Raw genomic sequence first — 25,647 nt, 5'->3', positions numbered from 1 at the left:
CCGATTATGTGGAAATGCCACCTGAGCAATGAGTATACTGCCCAATTCCAGGGTGGCGCAAACTGCGAACCCACGCCCATCGTACTCTGCACTGTACATTCGTCGGATTCAAAAAGATCAACATCTTTGCACGCTCGAGTGCCTAAAGTCAGGCTGACACATGTACAGCCACAAGATAGGCTAGCACGGCGCGACTGTGAGAAAACATTACGTGGACGCGACAAGTTCGCGTTCTGGTTCTCAGTCCCTTACTTTGCCCTACATTACAACGCGAAACATTCCTATTGTTTGACGATTCCTTTATGGCTGACCTCTACTCTTCGCTCAATGTATCACCAAAGAAAAAGCGCGCACTCAGCCCCGAGGACGAAACTGTGATCACCCCGAAGAGAGTCAGAGCAGCGTACGTTGTGGTTCGTTTTGCTTCGGACGCAGTAGTGACATCAGTTCACTCAGTCCGCCTACTCCCCCGCCTACCAAACACAAAGGCACATACTCTAAACCGCCTGCGCTACCCTCCCATTTATCACGACTACTTTCTTTCCACTCTGCTATTCAACAGTCCCTCTCTCACGCACTTGCAACTTGTGCCGTCTCTCCCTCCGAGTCCGGCATTGTTCGCAATGTCCTAAACAACATATCCATTACCACCTACTCTGGCTTTTCCTCCAAGTTCGAACCCGACGATCTCAAGCGGCTCTGTTGGCTTTGGGAATGGGACGGCAAGACATTCCCCAGCGCCCAGCACGCGAGTCCGCCTGATGACGAAGAAAACCCTTTTCTCGACTCCAAACCCTCGTCCAATGATTGGACGAGAGGCTCTATGGGCTTAGTAGTGACCCCGACAAGCCACTTTTCCAAGTCAGTAGGCAAGCGAGTACCCGTCTACGGAATAGGTATCGAAGTGCAGATGGACATCGACAAGGACATGCCTGGCGGAATGGCTGCTGTCGCGCGATGGACCGCGGACTCGGAGAAGCGATGGATACAGTTCAAGTCTAAGCTCGAGAGCTGGGTCAAGGTATTTGTCTCAACCTCTACTTTCCCAATGCCTCGTTCACCCGACTCTAGCATTTCTCAGACACGTCTCCATTGCCATACATTCCTTTGGCAGATCTCCCAGAACTCAAGGCCCCCCATAAAGCGTCTGCACTCACCCGCGTCCTCGCGACTGCATCTCCGAAGGGCATGGCAGCCTTGTCGGGCATGGTACCAGCAGAGCCTTCGTCTCCGAGCCGGTCACCGCGCAAGAAGCTAAGATCTGACGACAACTCTGCTGTTCCATCTCCAACGAAAGCCAGATTATCACAGACGAATATAATCGCTTTCCCGAAGACACCCACCACTCAACGCATTCTGCCCAAAGAAGAAAATGGCCTCTTAACGCCCAAGACGCCTGCGCGAACAAGAGATGACAGTGACGTTAGTGTGTCAGGAGTTTCAACGCCAGTTCATCAGCGAGGACCCGAGGCAGAGACGGCGCCAAAGACCCCCAGCACCTCACGACGACAGGCACTTTACGAGCGGATACGCCATAAATCTCTCACATCCACTCCGAGCAAACCGAAGAGCTCAGAAGTACCGGGCAGTAAGCTTACAAGAGAGCAGATTCAGAAACTTGGTCAGGATGAAATCCGCCGTCGTTGTCTTCTTGGTCGCCTAGGGGGCGTGGCAGAGAGCATATGGATGCAAGTCTAGGATTCATCGAGAAGTGCTTCACTAACTCACGCGTTATGTCATGTAGGTTATTCTCTTCACCGGTAGGTTCCTCAGCAATGACAAAGACCACCCGGAAACGGAAAGCTTTGCCTTACTCCGAGGTCGCCGCCAAGATCATCAAATCATCTCCTGTGCCTATGTCTATCTCTGAAGCAGCAGAGTCAATCAAACTGTTGACCACCCTCTGCCCATTCTTCTTGAGAACGCTGGACATCAAAGGCGAAGACTGGCTCGAGATGCCGCAGATGAACTCTTCGCAGTCCGAGACAGCTGCGGCTGAAACCAGCAGAAACCTGATGTTGCCTGCTCCCCCACACAGCCCCAAGGGTCTGAGCATCCCTGTCAAGCTCCCGGACCCCTCAAGCCCGGGTCCCAGCAGGCTCAAGCCACCCCCCAGCCCTGGCAAGCTCCCGAACCCATTAAGCCCGGGGCCTAGAAAACTCAAGCCTCCCCCGAGTCCAGGGATGATTCGTGACATAGCTGAGGAGAGTTTGCTGAAGAGCCCCCGAAGGGTCAAGCGCGAAGCTGGCGGTCTGCGAGAAGTTCGAGAGATCATTAGGAGGGAACTAGAAATTCATGACTAAATATCTACTTGCTTATTTACTTACCACTCCTAACTATTTCAATTTGTTTTGTTACATCGTTGTTACCCTGTACCCCCTTTTCTATCATCACGAAATGCGATACCTCGACTTTGTCCATGGAATCATTACCAGCCGTAAGCAAACTATCAATCGGAAGCACTGGCATTCATACATGGGTATTGGTATAATTAATCATTCACGCTACATTTCCCGACCTCACTGCAGCCTCAAAGTCGGTGCAATCAACGACCCTTCCTTCTCTCCGGCTTGCTTCCGCGGCGAAAACCGTAAGGTGGCTACGGAGAACCTCACTCGCGTCCGTATCAAGGATCTTCTGATCGCCTGCTCGTACCGCTTCGACGAACGTTCTGATAAGTCCGGTGTCACCACCACCATGACCGCCGCCCTCACTCGCAGGATGATGCCGAGTTGTGTGGTTCGTACGGAAGTTCGTGACGGTGAACGAGCTCATGTTGCCCACGATCTCACCGTGCGTGAAATGTAGACGAGTTTGGCGATCGCAGATAAGATCCGTAAACGCGACCATGGTGAAGGAGACTGTTGCTCCGGACGAGAACTCGATATTGACGACCTGCGTACGTTGGTCAAATAAGGGTGCAGATTGCAGTTTCTGCAAGAACGTACCTGATTGTCACAGACGTCGTTGTTGCTTTCGTAAACGCATTGTCCATATGGACCCGTCTTGAGTGCATCAGTGATGTTTTCTATGTCGGGTATGCCATCCACAATGGTACTCGCTGGCCAATGCACATTGCCTCGGGAAACCGGGTTGAGGTATACTGTACCTAACGTTGAAACATGATTGTACCTAAAGAAGGACAGGGACACCTACTTTTCTTCCCGCTGTAGGGGCACTCAGCCTCCATTGGGCAATCTAGACATCTTGTCGCGTTACCAGCTTTTTCCGGTTTCTTCTCCTTGCGAAAGTGGTTTAAGGAGCCAAAGGATGACACCCGGGTTGGTGTGGCAGGAGTCAACCAATAGCACAGAACGTCTATGTCACTGCAATGTTTGTGAGTGAAACGTGGTTCGGCGGACTGCAGAATGTTCAAACTCGCTGGCAACTCTTGGTCATAAGTGAAAAGGACGCGTCCTCTTCTCGGGCCCAATGACCGCGAACGTATGAGTGGGCGAAGTGGTAATGGCCAACGGGCTCCAGGTGAGTGACATTGACAAGTTCTCCAAGTTCTCCGGAGCGAACGACAGCAGTCAAAGCCTTAGTATAGGGTGAATAACGGAGGACTGCATACAACATCTTGTTCAGTTTCAATATCATCAACCTAAAGGTGATGACTTACCATGGCCCATGCCAAAGATGACTCCAGCATCCCGGACAGCTTTCTCCATCCTTAGACAATCGTCGATAGAGGTTGCCATAGGTTTCTCGCAGAGTACATGATATCCTTGAGCGGCGCAAGCTTCAGTAACCTCTCGATGAGCATGATCGTGAACGGCCACTATAACGGCGTCCGCTAAGCGCCGACCAACTGTCTTGATCGTATCAGCGGAGGCACTGAGGAGTTCCTCCCAGGTGTTGAATACAAGGGTCGCGTCAACTCTGTGGGCCTTGGCAAATATCTCGCGTGTCTTGGGACGAGGCTCGGCCATGGCTACGACTCGACACTTGGTGGGGTATTTCAGTGCATATTCTGCATAATTCTGTGAAAACCGGGTTCATCGTCGCGTTAGACTTGGTCAGGGTGCCACAAGTTGCGCGACATACTTGACCGCGCTGGCCACAGCCTATTACAGCTAAAGTGACAGGACGAGAAGAATCTTGAGGATCTCCAGGCATGGTGAGTGTGGTCGATGATATGGGTGAGGTGTGATTAGACAACGGATGGATGCCCTAGGTCAGCTAATCTTGCTAGTTTATATATGTGCCAAGAGTGACTCAAATCGGGACTGCGGTCTGCGCATGCGACGTGGGCTTGGCTGCGCAGCGGCGTGTTGACTAGTTACAATGTATCGGCGGGGAGAGCAGGGGAGAGCGTGTCACCTGTCCATGTCAAGCGTGTTTGATCGGCTATTGGGCGCTAAACCTAGCGCTCAGGAACACCGGCGCTTGATATTACGGAGCCGGCCCGAGTGGTCCGGGTGGAAAGGTGACGCGCTCGTTTTACGGCGCGTCCTGGCGCGCGTCTGACCGAAATTCGTATATGCCTCGTCTCATCCCTCGCCTCGTAGAGCGTATACGCAATGCACCCATCAAGAGACCCTCATCGCTACCACAAGCAACACGGAGGGAGAGGAAGCCTGCTTTAGACGGTAATGACGTCTTCAGCAATGGGAGTGAAAACTGGACACGGTCTTTACTGTTGAATCCCGCTTACCCGACCATGTACGATCTACCTTCACGTCGACGTATCACTAGACCATGGTCTCGACGTGCGGAAGCAGCTTATGACACTGGAGAAATGCAAAGCGTTCCTGACAGTGAGAGGCAATGGTGGTCTAGCCCATATCGTACGCGTTCATTTTATTCGGTGGACACGTCGGCTTCGCTCACTGATGTGTAGTCAGGATGCTATCCAGTCCCATACGTATATGCACCGTCACTCGGCGTTATTTTCCATCAGGTCAGAAAACCAATTACTATCAATGGGCAGTTCCAGCCAACAACCTTTCGCAGATCTTTTAGTTCGCCTGGCGCCGTTCCGGAACCCTTTGGCCAAACCATCCCTTACGGAAAGCCACTTCCTGCCTGATGGACTTGAGCACCCAAAGTTCTCCGTCCGAGAAAACAGGACAGCAATTTATGTGCGGTGCCATAAAGCCGCGTTTGATGATTTTGCAAACCGGGGTGAGCCTTCTCAGCATGAAATCTCCTGCAAGCTTATCCGTCATTAGCAGCGTTGAGACGCTTCGCGCCAAATCCTAAGGTACACGGCTCTCTCAAAATACAGATAGGCCATCTCCTTCGACTACGTGTTTTACAAGAGATCAAAGTGCTTGCGAACACACTTCGCTCCAACCGTCAGGCCACTTTGTCTGGACCAGTCCTGAGGCGCTTGACTCGGAGCGAATGGGAGCAGGTGAAGGCAACCGGTTCCGTGCCCTTCAAAAATGCAATAGCTATCATCGTCGCTCCTCCACCCAACCGAGACCCAAAGACGAAACTTCGACCTCAGCCTTGGTGGCAGCCAACCCTTCCGGATAGCCAACTGGCCATTCTTCAAGACTCAGCGTCACAGCCTTCCCTACCGTCCCTCCCTCCAGTTTCGGAACTCCTTGCTCACGTAAATAATAGTAGCGGAAGTTTGGACGAGATTCCTAATGTGGTCCCGAATTCTCGAGTCCCACTTTACAACGCTACATCTCTCTGCCCTCTTCCTGGACACCGTGCGGCACTTCACGAGGGTCTGAGCGACATCCTGAATACTGAACGCCACAATCGTCGATTCGTGGACCTCAGCGAAACGCTTGAAACCACAACCTCTTTGGTGACTGGGCCTCAAAAGAGTAGTCATGCTTTCCTACTTCGCTCGGACGAGGATACGCTCACACGCGCGGACCCTGTGCCCTTAGCCATCGCGTTGTGGAGAGTACGATTATGGGAAGGAGAAGCAGAGAACCAAAGCTACGAGGATGGCTGGGAGATGGGCGCAGGATGGCGCAGGCAATATGCAGCAACGGCACTTTAAGCTTTAAGCCTCGAAGTGTGGGCATTCGTAGTCATGCTCCCCTTGTTTGATACCTCATAGTCACACATGATCGAGTCCAAGTAATGATATTACAATCTTGTGTGCAAATGCTTTCTTGCATGCAAGCTTAGTAAACTCTACTCAACAGCCATCGGCACGGGGTCGGGACCTCGTGTTGAACTAAACTTCCCGGTCGGTTCAGCAAGGACTTCACGGCCCTCCCAGAACTTGGGCAGCTGATCTCCAGGGACGAACAACCGCTCAACACCATCCTCAGTGATGACACACATGCGAATCACACCGCCAGAGGAACCATCTCGCGACATGGCCAGGGAGAGAGCTGGACGACAAGGTTAGTTAGGGAACTGTTGACAGATACATTACACTGACTGTTCTTGACAAACTCGACGGTTTCGTCCCGGCCCCAGCCATCCTTATAGGTTGCGTCACAGTAACCATAAACGTAAGTTGAGCCAGAGCCTGATTATCGTCAACTGTTGAGATCTAGAGAATGACGGAGACGTTCTCTACCTCCAATGGCCCACGGTTGGCGGAACAGGCCACCACCTAGAGGGATGTTGTACACACTTGGGCCAGCTTCTTTGTCCCATCCAGCGACAATTATTCCCGCTGAAAGAGCGTCTTTGTTCTCATAGCAGATCTTCTGGAAAACTGAAGCGGCGGAATGAACGGGCGGGAGCGAGTTGTATTGTTGCCTAAGGCAGGGGATCGAATTACATGATTATTGAAACAGGGAAGCACGAACTTACGTATACAGCTGAAGATAGTAATGGACCATGTCCGCAACGGCCTGCGTGTCTGCAGCGGATCCCGATCGACAGCAGTATATGCGATCATGCACATGCGTAAGCTTGTCTGTGACACGGTTGGCCTACAATCCGATGTGAGGGAAAAAAGAAGATATGAGGTTGCGCGATCTTACAATGTAGCTGCCGGTCGTTGTCCTACTGTCCGCGCCAATGACGACGCCCTTGTCGAACTGTACGGCCATGATAGATGTCTATGGCATAGGTAAGCACTCAGACGATCCTAGTATAACTCATCAGCAGCTTACACCAAGGTTGACCTCCCCGCTCTTGAGCCTGTCCATGTCAATTCGGTCCATGTTGTGCGATGATTGTGAAGTTGTGGTAAAGACACTGAGCGAGGTGTCGGTGGAAGACAGGAGCAAGCTTAAGTGCGGGTGGCAAGCAGGTGGCGGAAGAGGATGACGCGTCTCGACGCGTACTCGCTTGATAACTCGCTCACTCTTACCCTGTATCCATAACACACTTTTCCGCCATGGCATCCCAACTTGCAACGCTCTACAAAGAATTACAGCGTGCGTTCGATTCGAAGCCGTCAGACCTCAAGAAGTGCGGAACTCTGCTATCTCAGCTTAAGGCATGGGCATTCTCTCGAACATGTTGCTACTGTCTGACTCTCTACAGATCGGTCTTATAGAAGCAGGACTTCTCCTCCCTCAGGGAGACCCTAATCCTCAGGACTTGGCCGTTGCTCGTATGAGAAACGTCTTTTGACAATCTCTCAACCCGTTCAAATAATTCTACAGGTGATATCCTCGAAATCGGGGCATTCTGGAGTATACGAGCCAAGGATGTCCCGTCATTTGACCGTTACTTCTCTCAACTGTGGACGTTCTATACCGACTATAGGTGCGTAGGATGCTTAGATCGTGAATGTGACTGACGCTCGTTCAGATCCGTACTCCCTCCCTCAAAACGCGAGTTTCCCGTGCGCGGCTTGAACCTCATTCGTCTGCTCACTCAAAACCGCATCGCCGACTTCCATACCACTCTTGAATCACTTCCTTTGCCGTCCGACGAAATAAACTCAAACCCTTACATCAGACATCCCGTGAACCTCGAGCGTTGGTTGATGGAGGGAAGCTACAGCAAGGTGTGGAATGCTCGCGAAGAGGCACCCACCGAGGAGTACAAGTACTTCATCGACAGTCTGATGGGCACAATTCGGTATGAGAGACTAGTTCGTTCTGAAAACTTGGCTTACTATGACATATAGGAATGAGATTGCTCGCTGCGAAGAAGCTGCCTATGAGACTTTGCCCCTGAAGGATGCCGCCACTCTCTTGTTCTTTACCTCACAATCCGAACTTCTAAGGTTCGCTGAGCAGCGGGGATGGGAGATCAACCTGACCGCAGGGACAATCTCTTTCGCCCGCAAGACGAACGAGCAGGAAGCGATACCCAAAGACAAACTCATCGTAGCCAATCTCTTGTACGCTCGTGAGCTAGAGCAGATTGTTTGATTGTTGTTACACAAGGGCACTTGTCATCATTTGCCCAGGATTATAGCGCAATGCAAGTGTACATATCCAGACATGTTTCATTAATGGCATTACTCGAAGTTTTCTAGCGCGTCCTTGGCCTTCTGCTCTGCCTCTTTGAAGAGATCTTTTGGCACGGGAAGGTGAAGTCCTTTAGTCTCATCCCCGATCCATGACATCTCCAGTTCGAATTCCTTCTCTTTGGCATCGTCGTGCACGAGATAGATGCTACAACAAGGTTGAGCACACAGGTATAAAAGATCGCGACACACATACATGCGAGCGGCCTCAATCACAGCTTCTCGTGTCGAGAGTTCTGAGAGTTTCAGCTTTTCGAGTTCGGTCTTAGCCAATTGCTTTCCCTTGCCCACCGCCGCTCCATGGTACCCCTTGATGAGCTCATGAGCAGGTTATTCGATAGCATACGATTGATACACACGTAAGTTACACCACTCGGCTCCACGATATAGAGTGCTGGTCCATTCTTGTCCACGCTACCAAGGATGGTGCTGATACCGAAAGGCCGCACGGATGAGTACAGAGTGTATGCTTGTGCATATAGACCCAGACGATCGGCCAGATCCTAGAGAAAAATGAATTAAGGATAATCAAAAGACGCTCACAAACCGCACCTTGAGTGTTACTGGTGCATTCCACAACTGGCGGAAATTGGCAGCTTCGTCACGGGCTCGATTGGAGACGTTGCGACCGTCTGCGAGGAGTCCAGCTGTAGCCTAGTAATGGGAGTCAAACACAAGCATGAAGTAGGAGGATACCTACTTACCAAGCCGATGTGTTTGTCTATTGTCTGTATTCTTCGATTGGCCCCTGGCACGAGGAGCTTGGAGTGAACTAACTTCTCAACGGCAAGCACCACTCCGTCCTTGACGCGCAAACCAATGGCAGTCCTAAGAATGGGTTGTCAATAATGTTCGATAAGGCAAAGATCGCATGCAATACCCTGAGTTCTCGACTGCCTTGTTGGCATACTCGACCTGATATGATGGTATGAGTGACAACAGGGCCTACGGAGGCGGGGCGTGACTGACCTGAAATATGCGGCCGTCAGGGGAGTAGGTACTGGCCGATAGATCATAGCCTGTTCCGATGGACGTCATGATGGGAGGAGAGAAGGTGAGAGGGTGACCTAGATTGTAAGCACGAAACTGAGTACATGCAACGCGCAAGCCCAGGAGGCACGGTACGCGTCCCCGATCGTGAGAACATAGCACCATAATGGGCGACATAGCAAACGCGCTCCCAGAAGGTGGTTTGGGGAGACTCGCGTTTGGCGTCCAAGGCAAGTAAGTCACAATGAACCAGGACAGCTGGTCAACTATTCTCCATGATCATCCCATCTTCTCCGTGTCGAGCAGCAATGCCGTTCCTCAAGCTTCATCAGCCGTGGTGTCTTCCCAGCTCGTCTCCACTTCTGCCTCTGCAGATCACGCTCCATCCCCAAACAACTGCAGGAGACAGACAATGGTCCTCAAGGACGCCGACTTGATCGTCGCCGCTGGGACTGAACTTCGCATTACCTCGCTCTCTGACAAGAAGATGGACAAGAGCACGGGAAAGAGCTACAAGGTTCGGTCCAAACTACTTACACTACACCTGTACTTATAGTCGCTCACTCATTCAGGTCCTTCGAACGCCGAACATACAATTCAATGTTCGACAACTAGCTGTAAACGCCAGTGGCAAGCTTCTCGCTGTGGCAGGCGAATACGAACTTGCTGTCGTGGTCCTTCCTCGTGCAGGCTATCCGTCACATTCTCAGCCTTCCATCGACTGCAAGTCCGTTCTTCAAGCACCTGGGCGTGAACATGGTACTGACATTAAGCCTTGATTCAGGTCTATTCAAGTTGGTCAACTATATCATCAGACCAACTCTGCGCCAATAACCAAGGTTGAATGGCATCCGTGGGGAGAGGCGGGGTCTACACTCATGGTCTTGACTCTGGACGGGAAGCTCCGGTATATGTTTAGCCTCGTGGTTTCCTACAGAGACTAACGACTCTTAGTGAATATGACATCTCACTGGATCCAGATGAACCACAACAAACCCTCAGTTTCGCTCCTCAGAAAAAATCAAGATCTTACATGGCGGAGGATCCCGTAGAGCGAGAGGCCATTTCGTTTACCCTCGGCAGAGGTAAAGCAGACTGGGGTCCCCTCACTGTGTACACTGTCATGCGGTCTGGTGATGTGTATGCCATCTGCCCATATCTTCCCCGAAATGCGTAAGCTTCACCCCAAAATCCAGCTTGTATCTTATCTCACCGCCTCCGAAGTTATGTACCATCCTCTTACATTCACGCCTTGAACTGTTTCATCACGGCAAAACAAGAATTCCTACACCAAGAGCCATCAATCAGTTCCGGCTTGACCAGCATGTATGACTATCAACGGAAATACGTCTCCGCGCTGGTGAAACAAATACCCTCTGATGTTGCTTACCCGTCCACTGCTCAGTCTATATCCTTACGCCCACCCGCGATTATAAAAAGCAAACCGATGCGACAAGGACCCTTCTTGCTGCAGCCTTCTCCGAAGAATCTCGATGGTAGTGAAGGCTTTGATGCTACAGACATCGCCTACCTTGCCGTTAACAATGAGGACGATGACAATACAGATGGGCAGGCCGAACGTCTTGGGGTTGTTGTCATCGGTCATCAGGATGGAAGAGTCGACGTTTGCTTAGACGTTGAAAAGGTGGAAGCCAAATGGGAAAGTAAACAGGTGAGTTGCCCGATCAGGATCTCGAGGACGTTGACCGACGAGTCGCGTAGGACTCTGGAAGTGAACTTCCTATGTTTGCTGTGTACGAGACTATAGATCTTGGCCTGGTACTACTATCTAAGCAAATAACGGGCGACCGTCTGGACACTACAGCTCTGAGCAACAACCACCTCAACCTATCCTTGGATCCCATACATGACGATACAGTATACGCCTACCACTCGTTTGGTATCCATTCTCTGCAGTTCGAAGATTTGCTTCGGAGTTTGAACGATGCACTCCGTCAGGAGGGCGATGGACCTGAAGCCGACAGCGCCATGAAAAAGGCTGTTCAGAATTTTAAGCCCACTCGTGTATCTCAAATACAGACTACCGGCTCCTTATCCCGCAGGTATGGAGCTGTCCTCGTTTCTCATTTGGGTTCTTTAACCATTTGCTGTAGGCAGGTTGACCCGGTCATTGCGCTTTGTATCCCAAACGATGTCTACTTGTCATACAGCATGGTCACACTGACCTCGTCGATGAAAGTTGCCAATTTACCTCTGAGCTTGAGGACAGGAGTTTCTCAAGCTGACTCGCCAGATGTTGTTGCACCTCCCCAAACACCAAAAGCACTCATCGAAGCGCCGGCGCAAGCAGACAAAGAGAACAAGGAACCACCCGCTTATATTTCACTTCTTCGAGAGCCTTTTACGCCTCCCGAGGTACTTTCCGACCCATCTAGTCTTGCTGAGAGGCGTCAAGCTGCTATCACATCCTTACGCACGACAGGCGAGTTCATGCTCACACCTGACTCGTTGCGGGCTCTAGGAACAACGGTAGAGATTTTGACTGGCCAAATTTATGAAATTATCTTGGCCTACAAAGTCGTCAATTCTCGGGCGATCGTTCTCAGAGCAGAAGCGGACCGGCAGCAGGAAAAGGCTCGCGAAATGCTCAGCCTTTTGTATAAAATGAAGGGACCGGACTGTTTGGCATTGCAGAGTAGGATGTCGAAAGTTCAGGAGAACCACAAGACAATTTCGGCGAAGCTAGAGCGTACACTGAACGCTATGATAGCTAAGGCAGCGCCCGGACTGAGCGAATACGAGACAAGGTGGTTTGAGGAGCTGAAGAGGATGAAAGTGGAAGTTGCAGGACGGACGCGGTATGATGACGAGTCTTTGGCTTCTAGGGCTGCTGCGGTAAGTTTTTCCTCTTCATGACAGTTGTCGCGTCTAATGCAGCGATTTTCAAGCTCAAGCGTGAATACGACCGAATCCTACCGGGGCTCAAGAGCTTGACGGACAGAATGAACGAGAGGAAACCATACCTTTCACAAAATAACCACGAACTTGGCGTCTCGCAAGCTTTTGCATTCGGGGAGCAATCTAACTCGGAGTACGTTGTTACCCCCAACCTCATGAGTTGATCCTGACCATTCTCCAGGCGCGTCAGAATCGCAGACCTTGAGCAACAAATCTTACGCATGGGATCCAAGCTTGGCATTTCTGTAAGCAAGCCTCCAAGCTCTCGGCGGAATGAGGCGACCGTAAATAGAGATGAATACGAAAACTCTTTTTCATTGTAATACGCTACACCAATAGATCTACAGACAATCTGAGGGTGCCTAGTAGTACATATCGATATCTCGCTGATGCCAACTAGGTCATAGAGTTGTAGCCACATACATACATAGCAGTTTCTCTACCGATATCGACTTTACAACGCTTTGAATAATACCGCTGTGGGTTGTAAGTCGAGGGTTTGGCTTGGGCGGGAAGAGACGTCTCGGCGGAAAGTCGCGCCGCGCTCGCCACCTGCGCGTTACGGATCACGTGTACCGACTTGTTTCTCGCGCGTTCGCCTCGAGTTCAGTTATACCTACTCTACCGCGTTCGACCATGAACGGATTCAACTTTAACACCTCCTCTGCCCCTGGGTCAAACGCCTTTGCAGGCTTTGGTGGGACGAACAAGCCCGCCTTTGGGACACCAGGCGGTTCAGGCACTACCAGTAGCAGTGGAGCTGGAACTGGCACAAGTGGTACTGGCACGGGATTTAGCTTCGGTGCTCCTAGCTCCGGCGGAACGAATCTCTTTGGAAACACGACCAGCACCCCTGCTGCTTCAAACTCTGCTGGGACGGCTAGCTCAACTACGTCCAATCCTTCCCCTGGTCTGTTCGGTCAGCCTGCCTCAGGTGGTGCATTCTCTACGCCTGCTACGACGACACCAGCAGCACCGTCGTCTGGTCTATTCGGGCTTTCAAAACCCACTGACTCGAATGCTGCTAAGACCAGTGGTAGGATTGTTCCTCTCGCATACGACTCTCTGTTCTAAACTCAGTTCTTGATAGCACTTGGCGCGCCAACATCTTCAATACCGAGTGGTAGGAATCCATTGTTGTTCGCTAGCATATTCCTTTGACGGAGTACTCGGTTTGTCAGCGACGGCAGCCCCAAGTACTAGCTTGTTTGGTGGCTTCTCAAAACCGGCCGAAGGCGCTGCGTCAGGAACTACCACCCCTGCATCTGGCGGAGGTCTCTTTGGGGGCGCCACCATCTTTGGCAAGAAGTCCGAAACACCACAGCCGGGTGGAACCCCACAAACATCGACACCAGCACCCGCGGCCGGTTCTACTGGGACGACGTTCTCGCTAGGGGCAAATAAGGACGCTTCTGCGTCGACAGGATTTTCGCTGGGTGGCAATAAGGATGCTTCAAAAAGTGGAACATCAATGGGTGGGTTACTAAAACTGCTTTCCGTCGCCTTCCTCTCACACAGATGTTTTTCAGGGAACCTCTTCGGCGGGGCGAGCGCCGCAAACAAAACCGATGGTACATCCAGTGAGATAAACAACACCTTACTGTTTTATAGTACTTGACCATAACAGGCGCCACTCCCGGTTTGTTTGGAACGAAAGATGCAGGTTCAAGTAAGAACAGTTCAAGGTTGTAGGCTCTTTTTAGTTGACTTCGGACGTCTAGCCACCACCCCCAGCCTGTTTGGCGCAAAGGACTCATCTTCAAACACGAGTGCGTCTTCCTTCTCTCGGCTCGGCCCTCGCCTCATGTATATCCTCAGGCTCAACCTTACTGGGGTCCAAAGACTCGAGCAATACTTCTGCTGCTCCCAGCTTATTCGGGACCAAGGACACGGCAAAACCCGATGGTGAATACGGCCAATACACTCCCATTTCGTTCACAGTGTTTACAAAAGTAATCCAGCTTCGTCCACAACTTTGCTGGGCTTCAAACCCCCTGCCGCAGGAACGCAGCCGGGTACGTTATGTGCCGTGGAAATGAAGCATCTCATTAATGTCCACGATCAGCTGCAGGCGCGACCACAGCTACATCAACCTCAAAGGATGGCAATAAATGTATGAGTCCGCGAGCCAGATTGTTAACATGCAGCTCACTATTTTCCCACCAGCAGCAATAGTGGTGCCTCCACCTTCCGTCTTGAGAGGCAAATCTGTTGAAGAGATCGTCAATAAATGGTCCACGGATCTGGACAACCATGTCAAGGAGTTTAACAAGTTCGCTGGCGAAGTTGCTGTATGGGATCGTGCTCTAATGGAAAATGGAAACAATGTTTGTCCTCGCCTTACACGCATGCAATCTACGCAGCTAAACACATTTCTAGCTTGCCACACTGTACAATCATGTACTTAATGTGGAGCGGGAGCAAAACGATATCGAACAGTCTCTCGATCATGTGGAGCTACAACAAAAAGATCTTTTGGCTACTCTTGGTGCATACGAGGGGTCCATTCACGAGATACTGGGTGGACAAGGGGGTAGCTTGCGTGCTCTGGATACAGGCCCCGCAGATACAGAGAGAGACAAAAAGTTCGTGTTTCCACGAGATGAACTATTGCCCGTATCTCACCTCATCGCACGCGCACCAAACAACAGTTTCATGTTGGCGACTGAGCTCCACGGCCACTTGGATGACCTTTCGAGTTCGCTCACGCAAATGATTGATTCCGTGAATGCCCTTTCAATCGGCTCTGGGCCTGCCAATGGGCTGTCGAGCTCACAATCTTCACCTGATGACCCCATGACACAAATATCCCAAATTCTCAGCAACCACCTGGACAGCTTACAGTGGATCGATGGCGCTGTCAGGGAGGTGGAGGGTAAGGTAACCGAAGTTGAGCGTCGCATTGGAGATGTCGGTGGGGTGAATGGGTTTGGCAGCTCTCAAACCAAGTCGCGGAGTGCTGGTCTATCTCGGTGATATTTTGCGCCTTTCTTGGTATCATTCTCAATTATGCATACACATCAGTCCAATAGTAAAATGCATTCGTACGTGAGGCCTTCTATATCGTATCTATGAAGCTCCATGTGTACATGTATTACGCCCCTACTACTAGTGAGGATCAGCTCGCGTAAAGAACCACAACATCCCAAATAAATGCCAACGTATATCTCGTAAGGTAAATGTAAAAATATGTCCCTCATGCTGAGTGATGGATGGCTGCCCAATCCATGGAGAGTTCCCGCCATGTTTTCAGCTAGCCCGGTGACCAGTCTGTATACTTCTCGACTGCGTTAGAGGTCAGCGTGCCAGCGAGCTTCGAGCACGGATACGCTCTCCGTAATAGTATATCCAAATTGGGAACGGAATGCCTAATACGATGGCGAGTCCAGCAAGGAGCGAATTACCACCTCCATAGCCCAGGGCGGCGTACATCTGTTGTCCGAAGAGCGGGAAAGCAAACCCGAGCAAGGACCGGAAAACCTAGTAACCCAAAATCAGACTTTCGCTGCAAAGGGCAAAGCTAAAACGCACAGATGCGGCGGCCAAGGCGCTCGCGGCGAAAGCGAATGTGTCAACGAGGTACAGCATGATGGGCAAGCTTCAACCAACGCTATGAGCGTGAACCCGTAGGAAATAACGGAAACCTTACTAGGTAGTCATCAGGCCAAATCCAAAGATCCCAGTACCGATGATAGGCATGATCCAGTGTATCCTGGCCTGTGCAGACCAACCGTACCAGCTGTATTGTCCTCGTGAAGCAAGAAGTTTGTATGCTGGGACCGTGTTACTCACAAGAGGCCAATGGGCACGAAGAAGGACCCGATAATCAAAGAGGGAATCCGCATCTCTGGTTTGCCTTTACCTCCATTTCTGTTACACAACTATACGAGAACGTCAAAATCAGGGGGGAAAACGCTGATGAGACGAGACTTACGTTGAGATAAATCTTGTCGGAAATATGGGCTCCGAAAAGAGTAGCAAGGAGGAAACCCAAACCCAGACCGATGTAAGCCAAACCGCTAACGCCCGTGTTGAAGTGGTACTCTCCGCTGAAGAGGTCTGACAAGAGGTTAGACTAAACAGCCCTACAGTTAAAATGTGCAAGATACCTGGGAATGTCGCAAACATGAGATAGTATATTCCTGTTCATGTTCATGTTATTTCTCCCCCTACTAAGACAATAGGACCTCGACGCACCGTACATCCTGATAAACCATATGTGAGTAGTCATCAATGCCAAGGACAGTGGGAAGACTCACAGAGCCATATACAAACTCAGGATGAAACACACGAAGCTACGCGTCAGGAGGATGGCCGGCCTGGTCAAATTAGCCCAGAGATATTGCCATTTGTTGCCTTCATGATTGGCTGAGAGGTGAGGATGAGCGGCAGCAGCCCGCTCAAGGTCTCTGCCAATCTGATTGTCTCGTTGAAGGCGGATGATAGGAGCATAAGTCTCCCTGAGAGGTATGGCAAGAACCGTAGCTAAGCCACAAAACGCGACTATAACATAGAATACATATTGCACTCCGATGGTCATGGATATGAACCCTCCCATGATCGGACCCACAGCGGGACCTACACATATGAGCGCCCAATGTTAAGGAGGCAAGAAATGGCCTACCTATGAGCGGTCCCAAACTGTAAATAGCCATTGCAGAAGCGCGGTCCTTTTCGGAAAATAGATCGCTGATGACGCCTCCACCACACGCAATAGGGGCACTCCCAGCAAACCCACCTATAAGACAAGGACGTCAACGGGTATAATCATAAGGCAATAAGGCAACTAACTCAAAAATCGGAAGGCAATGAAAGCATTGGAGGTCGGGGCCAGAGCACAGCCAATATTGAATCCAAGAAGGCCGATGTTTCCACCATGGAGGACCTGCTCTCACATTCCAGCCAACAATGTTCCTGTAGATCAAGCCAGTCCACTCACCCATTTTCGGCCGTACATTTCCGACAGTGGTGCGAGGAACAATGGACCAAGTGCAAAAGATAGCAGGAAGATGCTAAGGTACATAGCGATGATAGTGGGATTGGTGACATTGTATTTTTCGGCAAGGTCGGGCAGGCCGGGCGCCATCATTGAACTGGACAGCGGGGACACAAAGGTATAAGCAGACACCTGGATAGCTAATTAGACAGTAAATGTAACCGAGGAGGGCGAAGAACCAACGATAGACACAGCGATCCATTTTTTCGAAAAGGACCAGTTACGAGGGTTGATGGGATCATGTTCCCAATCCTCCTCCCGGGCTTCTATCTTTTCCTCGACCTTGTCGGCCGGAATTGCAGATTCACCCTCCCCACAAGTGCCCTGGGACACGGGTGCGGCTTGAACAGTCGACTGCTCACCGGAGACGTGAGTGGTGGAAGTCGCAGCCGATGCCACTTCGTTTGCCTCATGAGCGGACATCTGGATGATGGTCAACGCAGGGTGGGACAGCGGAGAGCAAGCGGAGGGTCATTTGGCGAGGGATCTTTATATACAACTTACCCATTGACATTGTCGAAATGACGATACCAACTCAATACGGCAAACATGACCTGAGCATGATCCTGTCAATAGAACCGAATTCGGCCCGAGGCACACACCGCCGGCTTCAATGCAACCAATATCAAGAGCGTCATGCCCGGCGTCCCACTACGTCCTTCCACCAGATGTCACTCACCATCGCTGGCCAGGAAAAACGGGCAGACTTATCTCCAATGTTTCTTCTATAACTTGAAGCTTGCATTTATGCCGTGCCATGTCTCATATTCTTTGTCAACCTGCATACCAGACACGAGTTGGACATGAGCAGAACCGGTCGGAAGCGCGGTTACTTAGTGGGTCTAGGTAAGTCTAAGCAGGTCTAAGTACTAGTACCATCAAAACTCGCCGAATGAGTCCGATTCCGAGGAACAGCGCGCGAGGAACCACACCTTCGGTCTTTCCCTACCGCTCAGTATTCAGTTAGGCTATGAAGAAGCATATGTAAGTATATAAGCATCACATATACTGTAACATCCTCATAAAAGTGCAGTGAGACGGCTACACAAAGGGGACTACGCGTCACCGCCAGGGCTATTAATGACAATATTAATATTATGTGGTGGCAACTTGACCGCATGCTCAAATATTGATGAAAGGATCGATAGAGGGCATTAGTAGTACTTGATTCGGATTCTAGTTGTGGCTTAGCCTCATGTCGGTTGTTTTCGAGATGCAAGCTACCGCTGAAACACCTGACTTCATGTGATTGGCGTATCGGCCCTATGCGAAGATCAATCTCCGTATACCGGATAGTCTTCGCCACGTATAACCCCTTATTTAATTTTATCGGGAAATTAACGAACTACATGACCGTGACCCAACCATGCCGCGCTTTACGGTACGAAATCTAATCATACTTGGTTTTAGTGAGTACAAAGTAAGTGCAGAATGTACTACGAGGTTGGCTCGGAAGCTGGCTCACAGCTGACAAGTTGACATACTGTATAGCACACTGTAGCGCAACAGCCTCAATTACTAAGTATTAGCTCCGCGCCCCCCATGATCAGATCAACAACTTAGAAATTGTCCTCCTCGGTTGACCCCTGTTTGCGCGCATGGGTTCCTGTTTGGCTCCGATTTCGTAGGACTCAGAGTTCGTACAGCGGTACTTATCCCATAGGAAAACGTCGGGATAGCATTTCTGTTCGGGTTTCAAATTGTTAACATCAATGTTATTTTGACATACATGTCTTACTAACCTGACACTAATCGATTAGCTACATCTCTGAAATTCATGTACATACCGTCCGGCTTCATGCATAAAGTGCTACCCATAAGACACGGTCATGTAGATGGACCTGAATTCGCAGGTGAAGTATGGAATTAGTATTATACGTTCTAGAGAATACACAGTAAAGCAAATCGGGGATTCAATCACGACATGCAAGGGACACCAGTTTCCCGAGCTCAACTCACTGACCACGGACAAAACAACCTGCCACATTAAAGCAGATGAAGGTTGCATCGTACACTATACGACGCTATATCTGCCAGTTGTTGCAGTAGGGTTGCGCATTTCTGCCTGAAGTGCGGCTGCGGAGGCTTCAATAAGCAGCCGTTTGATTTCACGGACGGCTTGTTCAACCTAGAAAGGGATTAGCCACGGTGACAATCCTGGTCATCATAGCAGAGCTTACCCTGTACTCTTCGTTTGATTCGACAAGTAAGTGCAGCTTGGGTGGACCGTCGGAAGGTGGCTCTTTTCCGGCTTCGTAGTAGATACCTGTTACCATTGACTTTAGAGCAAGTTTCACCAAAGACTGGGAAGCCACGAACCTTTGTTAGTAACAGATGCCCCGGTCATGTCGATGAGCTATACGAAATCAGCAAGCCATCCAATCAGAATGCACGGCGATGACTTACTTGAACCATGGTCTCTTTGTTTGTGACTTTCCAACGCGCCTTTTGGGGGTAGTCGTTGATTGGTATAACAGCATGGAATTCTGTCGCATCTGGATTAGTATTGACAGGTGCCTTCCTAAGACCGTTTTCTTCGGCTTGAATTTGAGATTGTAACACAAGCTTGGAAGCCTTCATTTGCGCATTCAGTTTGGCAATCACGCTGAGGGCTTGCTTGTGAGCGGGGGTATCTTTGCCTGCTCGAGCAGCAGCCTGTTCCGCAGCCTTAATGGATGCTTGTATCTTCTCTTCCTCCTTGGCATGAGCAAGACGTCTGGCGGCAGCGGCAGCACCAGCCACACCCAACAAGCCCTTTGAGGAATCCGGAGCGGGACCACGTTTGACTTCCACCTTGAAGTTACCAAAGGTCATTTCATCGGTACCACTAGCCGCGGGGGCACCTTCTTTCGCGGCCGTGGCTTCCTGCGTCTTTTCCTGCTCTGACTCGCCGTAAGCCTGGCGCTCGGCTCGGTCTTTCGCTTCGCGCTCCTTGTCAAGCCGGTCAAGACCCTTGCCACCAAAGCCCGAGCCAGCCACTTGAGCCTTTCCTGTCTTGACTTTCTCCAAGAATCCTGGGCAAGAGGGATCAGTTAGTGGGGCTCATGATTCAAGATCAACGATAATCGTACCATTGGCAAGCTCTTCCAACTCCTTCGGAACCTCCGCATTACTTGCCTTAAGGGCACGGAAGATATCAACAGAGTATCGCTCCTGTTCAGACGTGATGAACGTAACGCAGGTCCCCTTGTTACCAGCGCGGCCAGTACGCCCTGCCCGGTGGACGTAGTCTTCCATATGATTGGGGGCATCGTAATTGATGACGAGCTTGAGCTGCTTAACGTCCAGACCGCGGGCGGCAACAGAGGTGGCAATGACGATGGGCACAACACCGGATTTGAAATCGGCGATTGTTGAATCACGGTCGACTTGGTCCTTGCCACCATGAAGAGACATGCACAAGTATCCTTTTCTCATAAGGTCGCGTAAGAGATTGTCGGCCCCCTCTTGACGATCGACGAAGATGAGAGTCCTGCACTCTGGATCCTCGTTGTACATTTGACCGAGGATTTCCAGAAGACGGTTAAATTTGGAGTCTTCCGGGCGGACTTCAACGATCTGTTCGATCTCTGCTGCCACTACTGATCGACCACCAACAGTGATTTCGAGGGGCTTGTGTAGAATTTTACGAGCAAGGGAGTCCATTTGTTTGGGGAACGTAGCGGAGAAGAGTACTGTTTGTCGGTCGGGACGAATGTTATTGATTATCTTCATGACTTGGGGTTCAAATCCCATATCGAACATGCGGTCGGCTTCGTCAAGTACAACATATGTCACTCGCTTGAGGTTCGTGACGCGGCCGGAGTTTGCTGTCAACAAGTCGATCATCCGACCGGGGGTGCATACAATGATTTCGGCGCCTTTCTTTAGCTCAGCGATTTGGTCTTTAATGGGCGAACCACCGTAAGCACATACGGCCTGGTAGAACAAATCAATGACTGGATTCTGAATGGGGACAAATCACGTACACGCAAGTTCATCACTCGCAAGAATGGCTTGCACTCTCGATGGATTTGAACGGCGAGTTCTCGAGTAGGCGTCATGACAATGGCAAGTGGACCTTCCATCTGCTCAAGTGGCCTCTGATCTTTGATGTGCCGAAACAAGGGAAGCAAAAACGCAATGGTCTTGCCAGACCCGGTTTTTGCAACACCAATAACATCTCGGCCGGACATGATCGCAGGAATAGCCTGTGCCTGAATAGCCGTGGGTGCAACATAATTAAGTCGTTTGATGACATCTAGGCTGTCCGACTCTGTCATTCATGAGGAATGGTCTTTTATATGCGCTACTCACCAGCTCGCCGGGAGCCCAAAGTGACTCCACTTTGTGACAGGTCTTGGACTGTCAACGCCACGGATTTTAATACCGTCCAACTCAAGTCTGAGCAAGTCTGCCTCTTCGTCAGACATGGCTGCAATGTCAGGTGGGGGTATATAGAATTCCTTGCGGAAGGGTTCGTAGTTGATGCGCGAGTGGTCGACCGCAGCTATGTCCTTCTTCTTAGCCTTCTTCGCCGCAAGCGCCAATATGTCTTCCGGGTTGAGTTCTGTTGTATCGAGTTCGTCTTCTTCATTAGGCTTTATGACGTCCTCTGCGGCATCCTCCGCCACTCGGTCGTCGAGACGGACACGACTGTTGGCACCAAGTTTCACCAGGTCCTCTGCATTAACCTTCTTCACTTCTTCCTTCACCTCACTCATGAACGCGTCGAGCGGATCAACGTCGTCATCCTCATCCATGGCGTCGGCAGCCTTCTCCTTGATAGCCTGGTCTATCTGGTTGGCTTCTTCGTCGTCATTATCATTTTCCAAGTCGCCAACACTAGCTTCGCCTTCTGCCATTGTCATGTCGACGGCGGGCATGTCCTCCAACTTCTCAAGCTTACGCTTAGTCTCTTCTGAATCATCCATCACTGCCACGGCACCTTTGGAAGCCTTCAGAACCTCGGACTTGATAGGAAGCCCCTTCAGTCCCAGACCCCCCAATGCGGCACGGTTGAGTTGGCCGCCGGTCTTTGAGGGCACGGCAGGGGTCGTTGCTGCGAGGGCAAGGATCAAGTGGTGTGAAATCGTGAAACAATGACAGTCAAGAGACGCACGTACTTGAAGGAGATTTACCAGTTATTGCTCTGGCTTTGGCCTTTACCTCATTAAGCGCCTTCTTTGCGTCACGCTCCTTCTGAGCATCGCGTTCCTTCTTCCATGCTTCAAGTTTGGCCTTTCTGGCCTTGATCTTGTCATCTTCTGGGGGAGGCGTAGCAACCGGAGTTTCTGTCTGACTCTTGACGGGTGATGGAGGTCGCTTTTCGCGGTCTTTGCGATCGGGAGAGCGGGAGCGGCGACGCTCGCGGTCTCTGCGGTCTGGGGAACGAGAGCGGCGGCGGTCGTCTCGCCTGTCGTCTCTTCTTCTGTCGTCGCGGTGCCTATCACGGTCATCATGATGGCGATCCCGGGGCCTATCCCTGTCTCTTTCCCGTGCCCTATCCTTGTCACGATCCCAGTCATCGTCGTATCTCCTGCTAGGCCTTTGGGTAGACCTCCTCGTCGGCGAAGGAGACCTGGAGCGATATGATGGTCTTACCCTTTTATTGGCTGACTCTGGGGAGTACGACCGGTCACGTCGAGCCATCTTCCCGAAAATGCACGTGCAGTCGAGAGGAAACACTGGTGAGCGGTGGGATGAGCGGCATGTTATTTGGTCTTGTTAGATTCCCAGGCTGCTGACTAATGCTCCCTTCTTAGTGGCTGCGGTGATGACTTCAGACACACTTACGTCTGCCCCCTATGACGGACTTGCTCGATCCCGCTGCACTCACTAGTCTGCTGAAAACACTTCTTCCAGGAGAAAACAAAAAGCTGACATCTACTCATGATGGAATTGCTGCTCTCGTACACACAATTTTGTCTGCCCTTGCCTTCCGTTTGATTGCACTTGATGACACTTCACCTCCGGCGACTTACCAAAACAATGTCTTGCCTGAAGACTGGAATACTCGTGGCTTAGTGGACCGCACATTTCGCTACAGGCATGATCAAAGCAGCTTGGAATTTCTCATCAAGATCATTAAACTCGGTCAGCGCACTTTGATCAATGCTATTGCCCTCGAGGTGAGTAATTAGCCCCTAAATACGTAATCACCTTCGTTGAGCTTTGACTTGTTAGAGCGACAGGGCGTCGTCTCTCGACATCTCTACCGATGATTTCGTATCTCCTTCGTTTTATCCACATGATCTGGCATCTCAAGATGAACCTCCACTCGTCCACGGATTTATTTCCTCGAACCGTATAGCGGATTTCGTTTCACAGTTCAAGTTGAAGATTGTTCAAAAACTCGTTCCCGGCTTGCGCAAGGATGGCTATACGGAGGTACAAGAGTCTGCGGAATCTCAACGACCAGAGCCATCCAACGCCCCTCGTGCTCAGCAACCCCCTGGCCGGCCCGAGACTGACATACCTCCCTATCAACCCCCGCTTACGCAGCCCAGAAACCCTCTTGAGATAGGGCGCCGAGATTTGGATCCTCTGGGTGGGCACGCAAACCCCTTCGCTCCGCCTCCGCTGTTTGGGCCCAATGGTGGCGACGGGATGTTCGTCGGACCAGAGCATCCCATGTTTGGAGGACGAGGAGAGCTACGTGGGCCATGGGGTGGTGATGGATACCTGCCGCCGATGGGAGCACCTCCGGGTGCGCGGTTTGACCCTGTTGGGCCTTTGAACCCTCCATTCGGTGGGATGCCTCGACGAGGCCCCCGGCCGCCCGGTAACTTCAATGACCCAGATAATGATGAGTTTATGCCCCCAGGAGCGGTGAGCAACCTTTTGTCTTGTAACCCATGTTTGAATTGTTGGTTGACTGGCTGATTCATAGGGGGACATGTTTATGTGAGGTATCGGATTCAATTGTAAGCTAAGAAAAAGTGAATGCCGCGAGCGAGGTGGACGTGTGATAGACGATATCGATATCCGATGTACTGTAATTTGCTTGGGTATTTTGACAACGTTATAGTCTGCAGAGAATGAACGACATGTTTGAGGTATTCCATTGAGTTTGGCAGGTAGCTAACAATGCGTGAGTGGTCCAAAAAGGAAAAGGGCATCTAACCGAAGCGACATTGTCAAGAACTGATTCCGCTTCAAGGCAGCAATTGCAACGTGACGCAGCATCGTCCAAGCACTCATAAGCAGCGTCAGGAGCTCACCTTAACCTAGCACATCCTGTTTCCATCCATCTCGCCATGCCTTACAGCAGACAGCGCAGTCCAACATCTCCAACGTCCCCTTCGAGGGCCCGCAAGCAGGCGGTCCCTCCAGGTTTCATCGCACCCCCTAAACCCAAAGCCAAGCCGCTGACACAGATGACCCTCCGCGAGCTGCACGACCGCTACGATCGGAATGCCAACATCCTTGCCTCACCGTATGTCCCGACGCATCCAACGCGCTCGTTGGTCCTCGACTATCGCACCAGCTGACGAGGATATCCCCACGCAGATCCGCATCTACCTCTGCCCTCGTCCAGCGCCTCAGTACCGAGCAAGCGGCCATCGAGGCCCGCCTTATCGAGCTTGAAGGCGTCGAGAGCATCCGGCGCGGGATCAAGAAGGCCAGCATCAACTCAGACGACGTCATGAATGTAGACGAGGTCCCCGCACCAAAAGCAATAGACGCGAAACGACGCGCTCTGTCCAAATATGTATGTATTTCGATTCTTCTCAATATCTCACATACTAAGAGCTCATTGTCATACAAAGGCGCCGATAAAGAACAACACGGATAGACATGTTGGGTCGCTGAGCTTACAAGAGGCTATGGACCTAGAGCGCCAAGCTTATATTGCCGACCAAGACCGAAGACAGCGAGCAGAAGAGAAGAAGCGTCGTATAGGTTTGCCTATCAAGGGAGAACAGCTGAGCAGACAAGAAACGGAAGCTCGAATGTGGACATTCATGTGAGTGCGGCTTGCATAGGTGCCGATGAGGGGTGGTTCACTAACACTTGAGCAGGAACTACAAGCCAACGGACTCAGACCTAGAGGATATGGATGATGATGACTCGGACGATGACCCAGCTGGTTGGTTTGAAGATGATCAAGATGGCGGTATCAAGGGTCAAAATATCATCGAGCCCGACGAAGAAGATCTCTCAAACATAATTCGGGTTGACGAAAGCCGAGTACCTTACAGCTATAGCACATTTTATGAGCCTCGAAACAACGTCGACTAGTCATTCATACTATGCACGAATTGTAGCCATACAACTGTACTATATGTTTAAATTGATATCCACGTAAGTCGATTAGAAGGGTATGTAAACTATCTATAGCGCTTAATTATCTCGGGCATGGACGGGGCAGTTCCTTCCACGTTGTAACCATGACACAAGACAC

At 50.9% G+C, this 25,647-nt stretch overlaps 11 protein-coding genes across 11 annotated transcripts; 6 read left to right on the top strand and 5 right to left on the bottom strand.

Moving 5' to 3' along the window:
• Window positions 1–302: 302 nt before the first annotated feature.
• CONPUDRAFT_89848 (uncharacterized protein) lies at window positions 303–2,303 on the top strand (the record flags this gene model as incomplete). The annotated part of the gene is made up of 5 exons (XM_007769901.1): window positions 303–403; window positions 457–1,021; window positions 1,072–1,692; window positions 1,785–2,088; window positions 2,200–2,303. The coding sequence occupies 5 exons, from the start codon at window positions 303–305 to the stop codon at window positions 2,301–2,303; spliced, it is 1,695 nt and encodes a 564-aa protein (XP_007768091.1).
• Window positions 2,304–2,350: 47 nt separating this feature from the next.
• On the bottom strand, window positions 2,351–4,308 carry CONPUDRAFT_103573 (NAD(P)-binding protein). The gene is given in 6 exon segments (XM_007769900.1): window positions 2,351–2,895; window positions 2,949–3,103; window positions 3,157–3,361; window positions 3,379–3,566; window positions 3,623–3,983; window positions 4,048–4,308. The coding sequence occupies 6 exon segments, from the start codon at window positions 4,117–4,119 to the stop codon at window positions 2,500–2,502; spliced, it is 1,377 nt and encodes a 458-aa protein (XP_007768090.1). The 5' UTR covers window positions 4,120–4,308; the 3' UTR covers window positions 2,351–2,499.
• Window positions 4,309–4,741: 433 nt separating this feature from the next.
• Window positions 4,742–5,968, top strand: CONPUDRAFT_55254 (uncharacterized protein; the record flags this gene model as incomplete). The annotated part of the gene is made up of 4 exons (XM_007769257.1): window positions 4,742–4,790; window positions 4,844–4,903; window positions 4,957–5,127; window positions 5,175–5,968. 4 exons carry the CDS (start codon window positions 4,742–4,744, stop codon window positions 5,966–5,968), a joined length of 1,074 nt encoding a protein of 357 aa, XP_007767447.1.
• Window positions 5,969–6,105: 137 nt separating this feature from the next.
• Window positions 6,106–7,079, bottom strand: CONPUDRAFT_53527 (20S proteasome subunit; the record flags this gene model as incomplete). The annotated part of the gene is made up of 6 exons (XM_007769125.1): window positions 6,106–6,308; window positions 6,359–6,448; window positions 6,500–6,684; window positions 6,739–6,860; window positions 6,912–6,989; window positions 7,044–7,079. The coding sequence occupies 6 exons, from the start codon at window positions 7,077–7,079 to the stop codon at window positions 6,106–6,108; spliced, it is 714 nt and encodes a 237-aa protein (XP_007767315.1).
• A 171-nt stretch (window positions 7,080–7,250) lies between these two features.
• Window positions 7,251–8,360, top strand: CONPUDRAFT_123335 (uncharacterized protein). Its single transcript, XM_007769899.1, has 5 exons — window positions 7,251–7,372; window positions 7,420–7,489; window positions 7,542–7,644; window positions 7,690–7,962; window positions 8,012–8,360. Exons 1-5 carry the CDS (start codon window positions 7,271–7,273, stop codon window positions 8,256–8,258), a joined length of 795 nt encoding a protein of 264 aa, XP_007768089.1. The 5' UTR covers window positions 7,251–7,270; the 3' UTR covers window positions 8,259–8,360.
• CONPUDRAFT_89844 (proteasome subunit alpha type-3) lies at window positions 8,348–9,394 on the bottom strand (the record flags this gene model as incomplete). The annotated part of the gene is made up of 7 exons (XM_007769898.1): window positions 8,348–8,504; window positions 8,553–8,665; window positions 8,716–8,859; window positions 8,909–9,010; window positions 9,061–9,184; window positions 9,237–9,271; window positions 9,326–9,394. 7 exons carry the CDS (start codon window positions 9,392–9,394, stop codon window positions 8,348–8,350), a joined length of 744 nt encoding a protein of 247 aa, XP_007768088.1.
• A 190-nt stretch (window positions 9,395–9,584) lies between these two features.
• CONPUDRAFT_123331 (uncharacterized protein) lies at window positions 9,585–12,742 on the top strand. The gene is made up of 9 exons (XM_007769897.1): window positions 9,585–9,863; window positions 9,919–10,073; window positions 10,131–10,253; window positions 10,301–10,519; window positions 10,571–11,018; window positions 11,069–11,409; window positions 11,461–12,202; window positions 12,256–12,398; window positions 12,447–12,742. Exons 1-9 carry the CDS (start codon window positions 9,591–9,593, stop codon window positions 12,586–12,588), a joined length of 2,586 nt encoding a protein of 861 aa, XP_007768087.1. The 5' UTR covers window positions 9,585–9,590; the 3' UTR covers window positions 12,589–12,742.
• A 156-nt stretch (window positions 12,743–12,898) lies between these two features.
• Window positions 12,899–17,703, bottom strand: CONPUDRAFT_136917 (multidrug resistance protein 4). Its single transcript, XM_007769896.1, has 23 exons — window positions 17,445–17,703; window positions 17,205–17,393; window positions 17,057–17,150; window positions 16,890–17,003; window positions 16,525–16,843; window positions 16,463–16,470; window positions 16,375–16,407; window positions 16,200–16,324; window positions 16,058–16,146; window positions 15,915–16,004; window positions 15,797–15,863; window positions 14,917–15,745; window positions 14,645–14,850; window positions 14,432–14,592; window positions 14,331–14,378; window positions 14,227–14,280; window positions 14,084–14,170; window positions 13,987–14,034; window positions 13,893–13,934; window positions 13,795–13,845; window positions 13,447–13,740; window positions 13,356–13,388; window positions 12,899–13,301 (listed from the first exon to the last, which is right to left on the bottom strand). Exons 1-12 carry the CDS (start codon window positions 17,682–17,684, stop codon window positions 15,563–15,565), a joined length of 1,551 nt encoding a protein of 516 aa, XP_007768086.1. The 5' UTR covers window positions 17,685–17,703; the 3' UTR covers window positions 12,899–13,301; window positions 13,356–13,388; window positions 13,447–13,740; window positions 13,795–13,845; window positions 13,893–13,934; window positions 13,987–14,034; window positions 14,084–14,170; window positions 14,227–14,280; window positions 14,331–14,378; window positions 14,432–14,592; window positions 14,645–14,850; window positions 14,917–15,562.
• Window positions 17,704–19,275: 1,572 nt separating this feature from the next.
• On the bottom strand, window positions 19,276–21,964 carry CONPUDRAFT_53473 (P-loop containing nucleoside triphosphate hydrolase protein; the record flags this gene model as incomplete). The annotated part of the gene is made up of 8 exons (XM_007769123.1): window positions 19,276–19,389; window positions 19,442–19,527; window positions 19,581–19,617; window positions 19,668–19,782; window positions 20,011–20,275; window positions 20,333–21,179; window positions 21,230–21,506; window positions 21,558–21,964. The coding sequence occupies 8 exons, from the start codon at window positions 21,962–21,964 to the stop codon at window positions 19,276–19,278; spliced, it is 2,148 nt and encodes a 715-aa protein (XP_007767313.1).
• A 1,051-nt stretch (window positions 21,965–23,015) lies between these two features.
• Window positions 23,016–24,275, top strand: CONPUDRAFT_165018 (uncharacterized protein). The gene is made up of 3 exons (XM_007769895.1): window positions 23,016–23,371; window positions 23,427–24,071; window positions 24,133–24,275. The coding sequence occupies exons 1-3, from the start codon at window positions 23,048–23,050 to the stop codon at window positions 24,148–24,150; spliced, it is 987 nt and encodes a 328-aa protein (XP_007768085.1). The 5' UTR covers window positions 23,016–23,047; the 3' UTR covers window positions 24,151–24,275.
• CONPUDRAFT_165017 (uncharacterized protein) lies at window positions 24,253–25,640 on the top strand. The gene is made up of 4 exons (XM_007769894.1): window positions 24,253–24,678; window positions 24,753–24,954; window positions 25,013–25,209; window positions 25,265–25,640. The coding sequence occupies exons 1-4, from the start codon at window positions 24,500–24,502 to the stop codon at window positions 25,482–25,484; spliced, it is 798 nt and encodes a 265-aa protein (XP_007768084.1). The 5' UTR covers window positions 24,253–24,499; the 3' UTR covers window positions 25,485–25,640.
• The last annotated feature ends 7 nt before the right edge of the window (window positions 25,641–25,647 follow it).

The sequence above is a fragment of the Coniophora puteana genome (assembly GCF_000271625.1).
Source record: "Coniophora puteana RWD-64-598 SS2 unplaced genomic scaffold CONPUscaffold_5, whole genome shotgun sequence".
Lineage (NCBI taxonomy): Eukaryota > Fungi > Basidiomycota > Agaricomycetes > Boletales > Coniophoraceae > Coniophora > Coniophora puteana.
The sequence above is the reverse complement of the archived record's forward strand: the minus strand, read 5'-3'. Positions and strand labels throughout refer to the sequence as shown.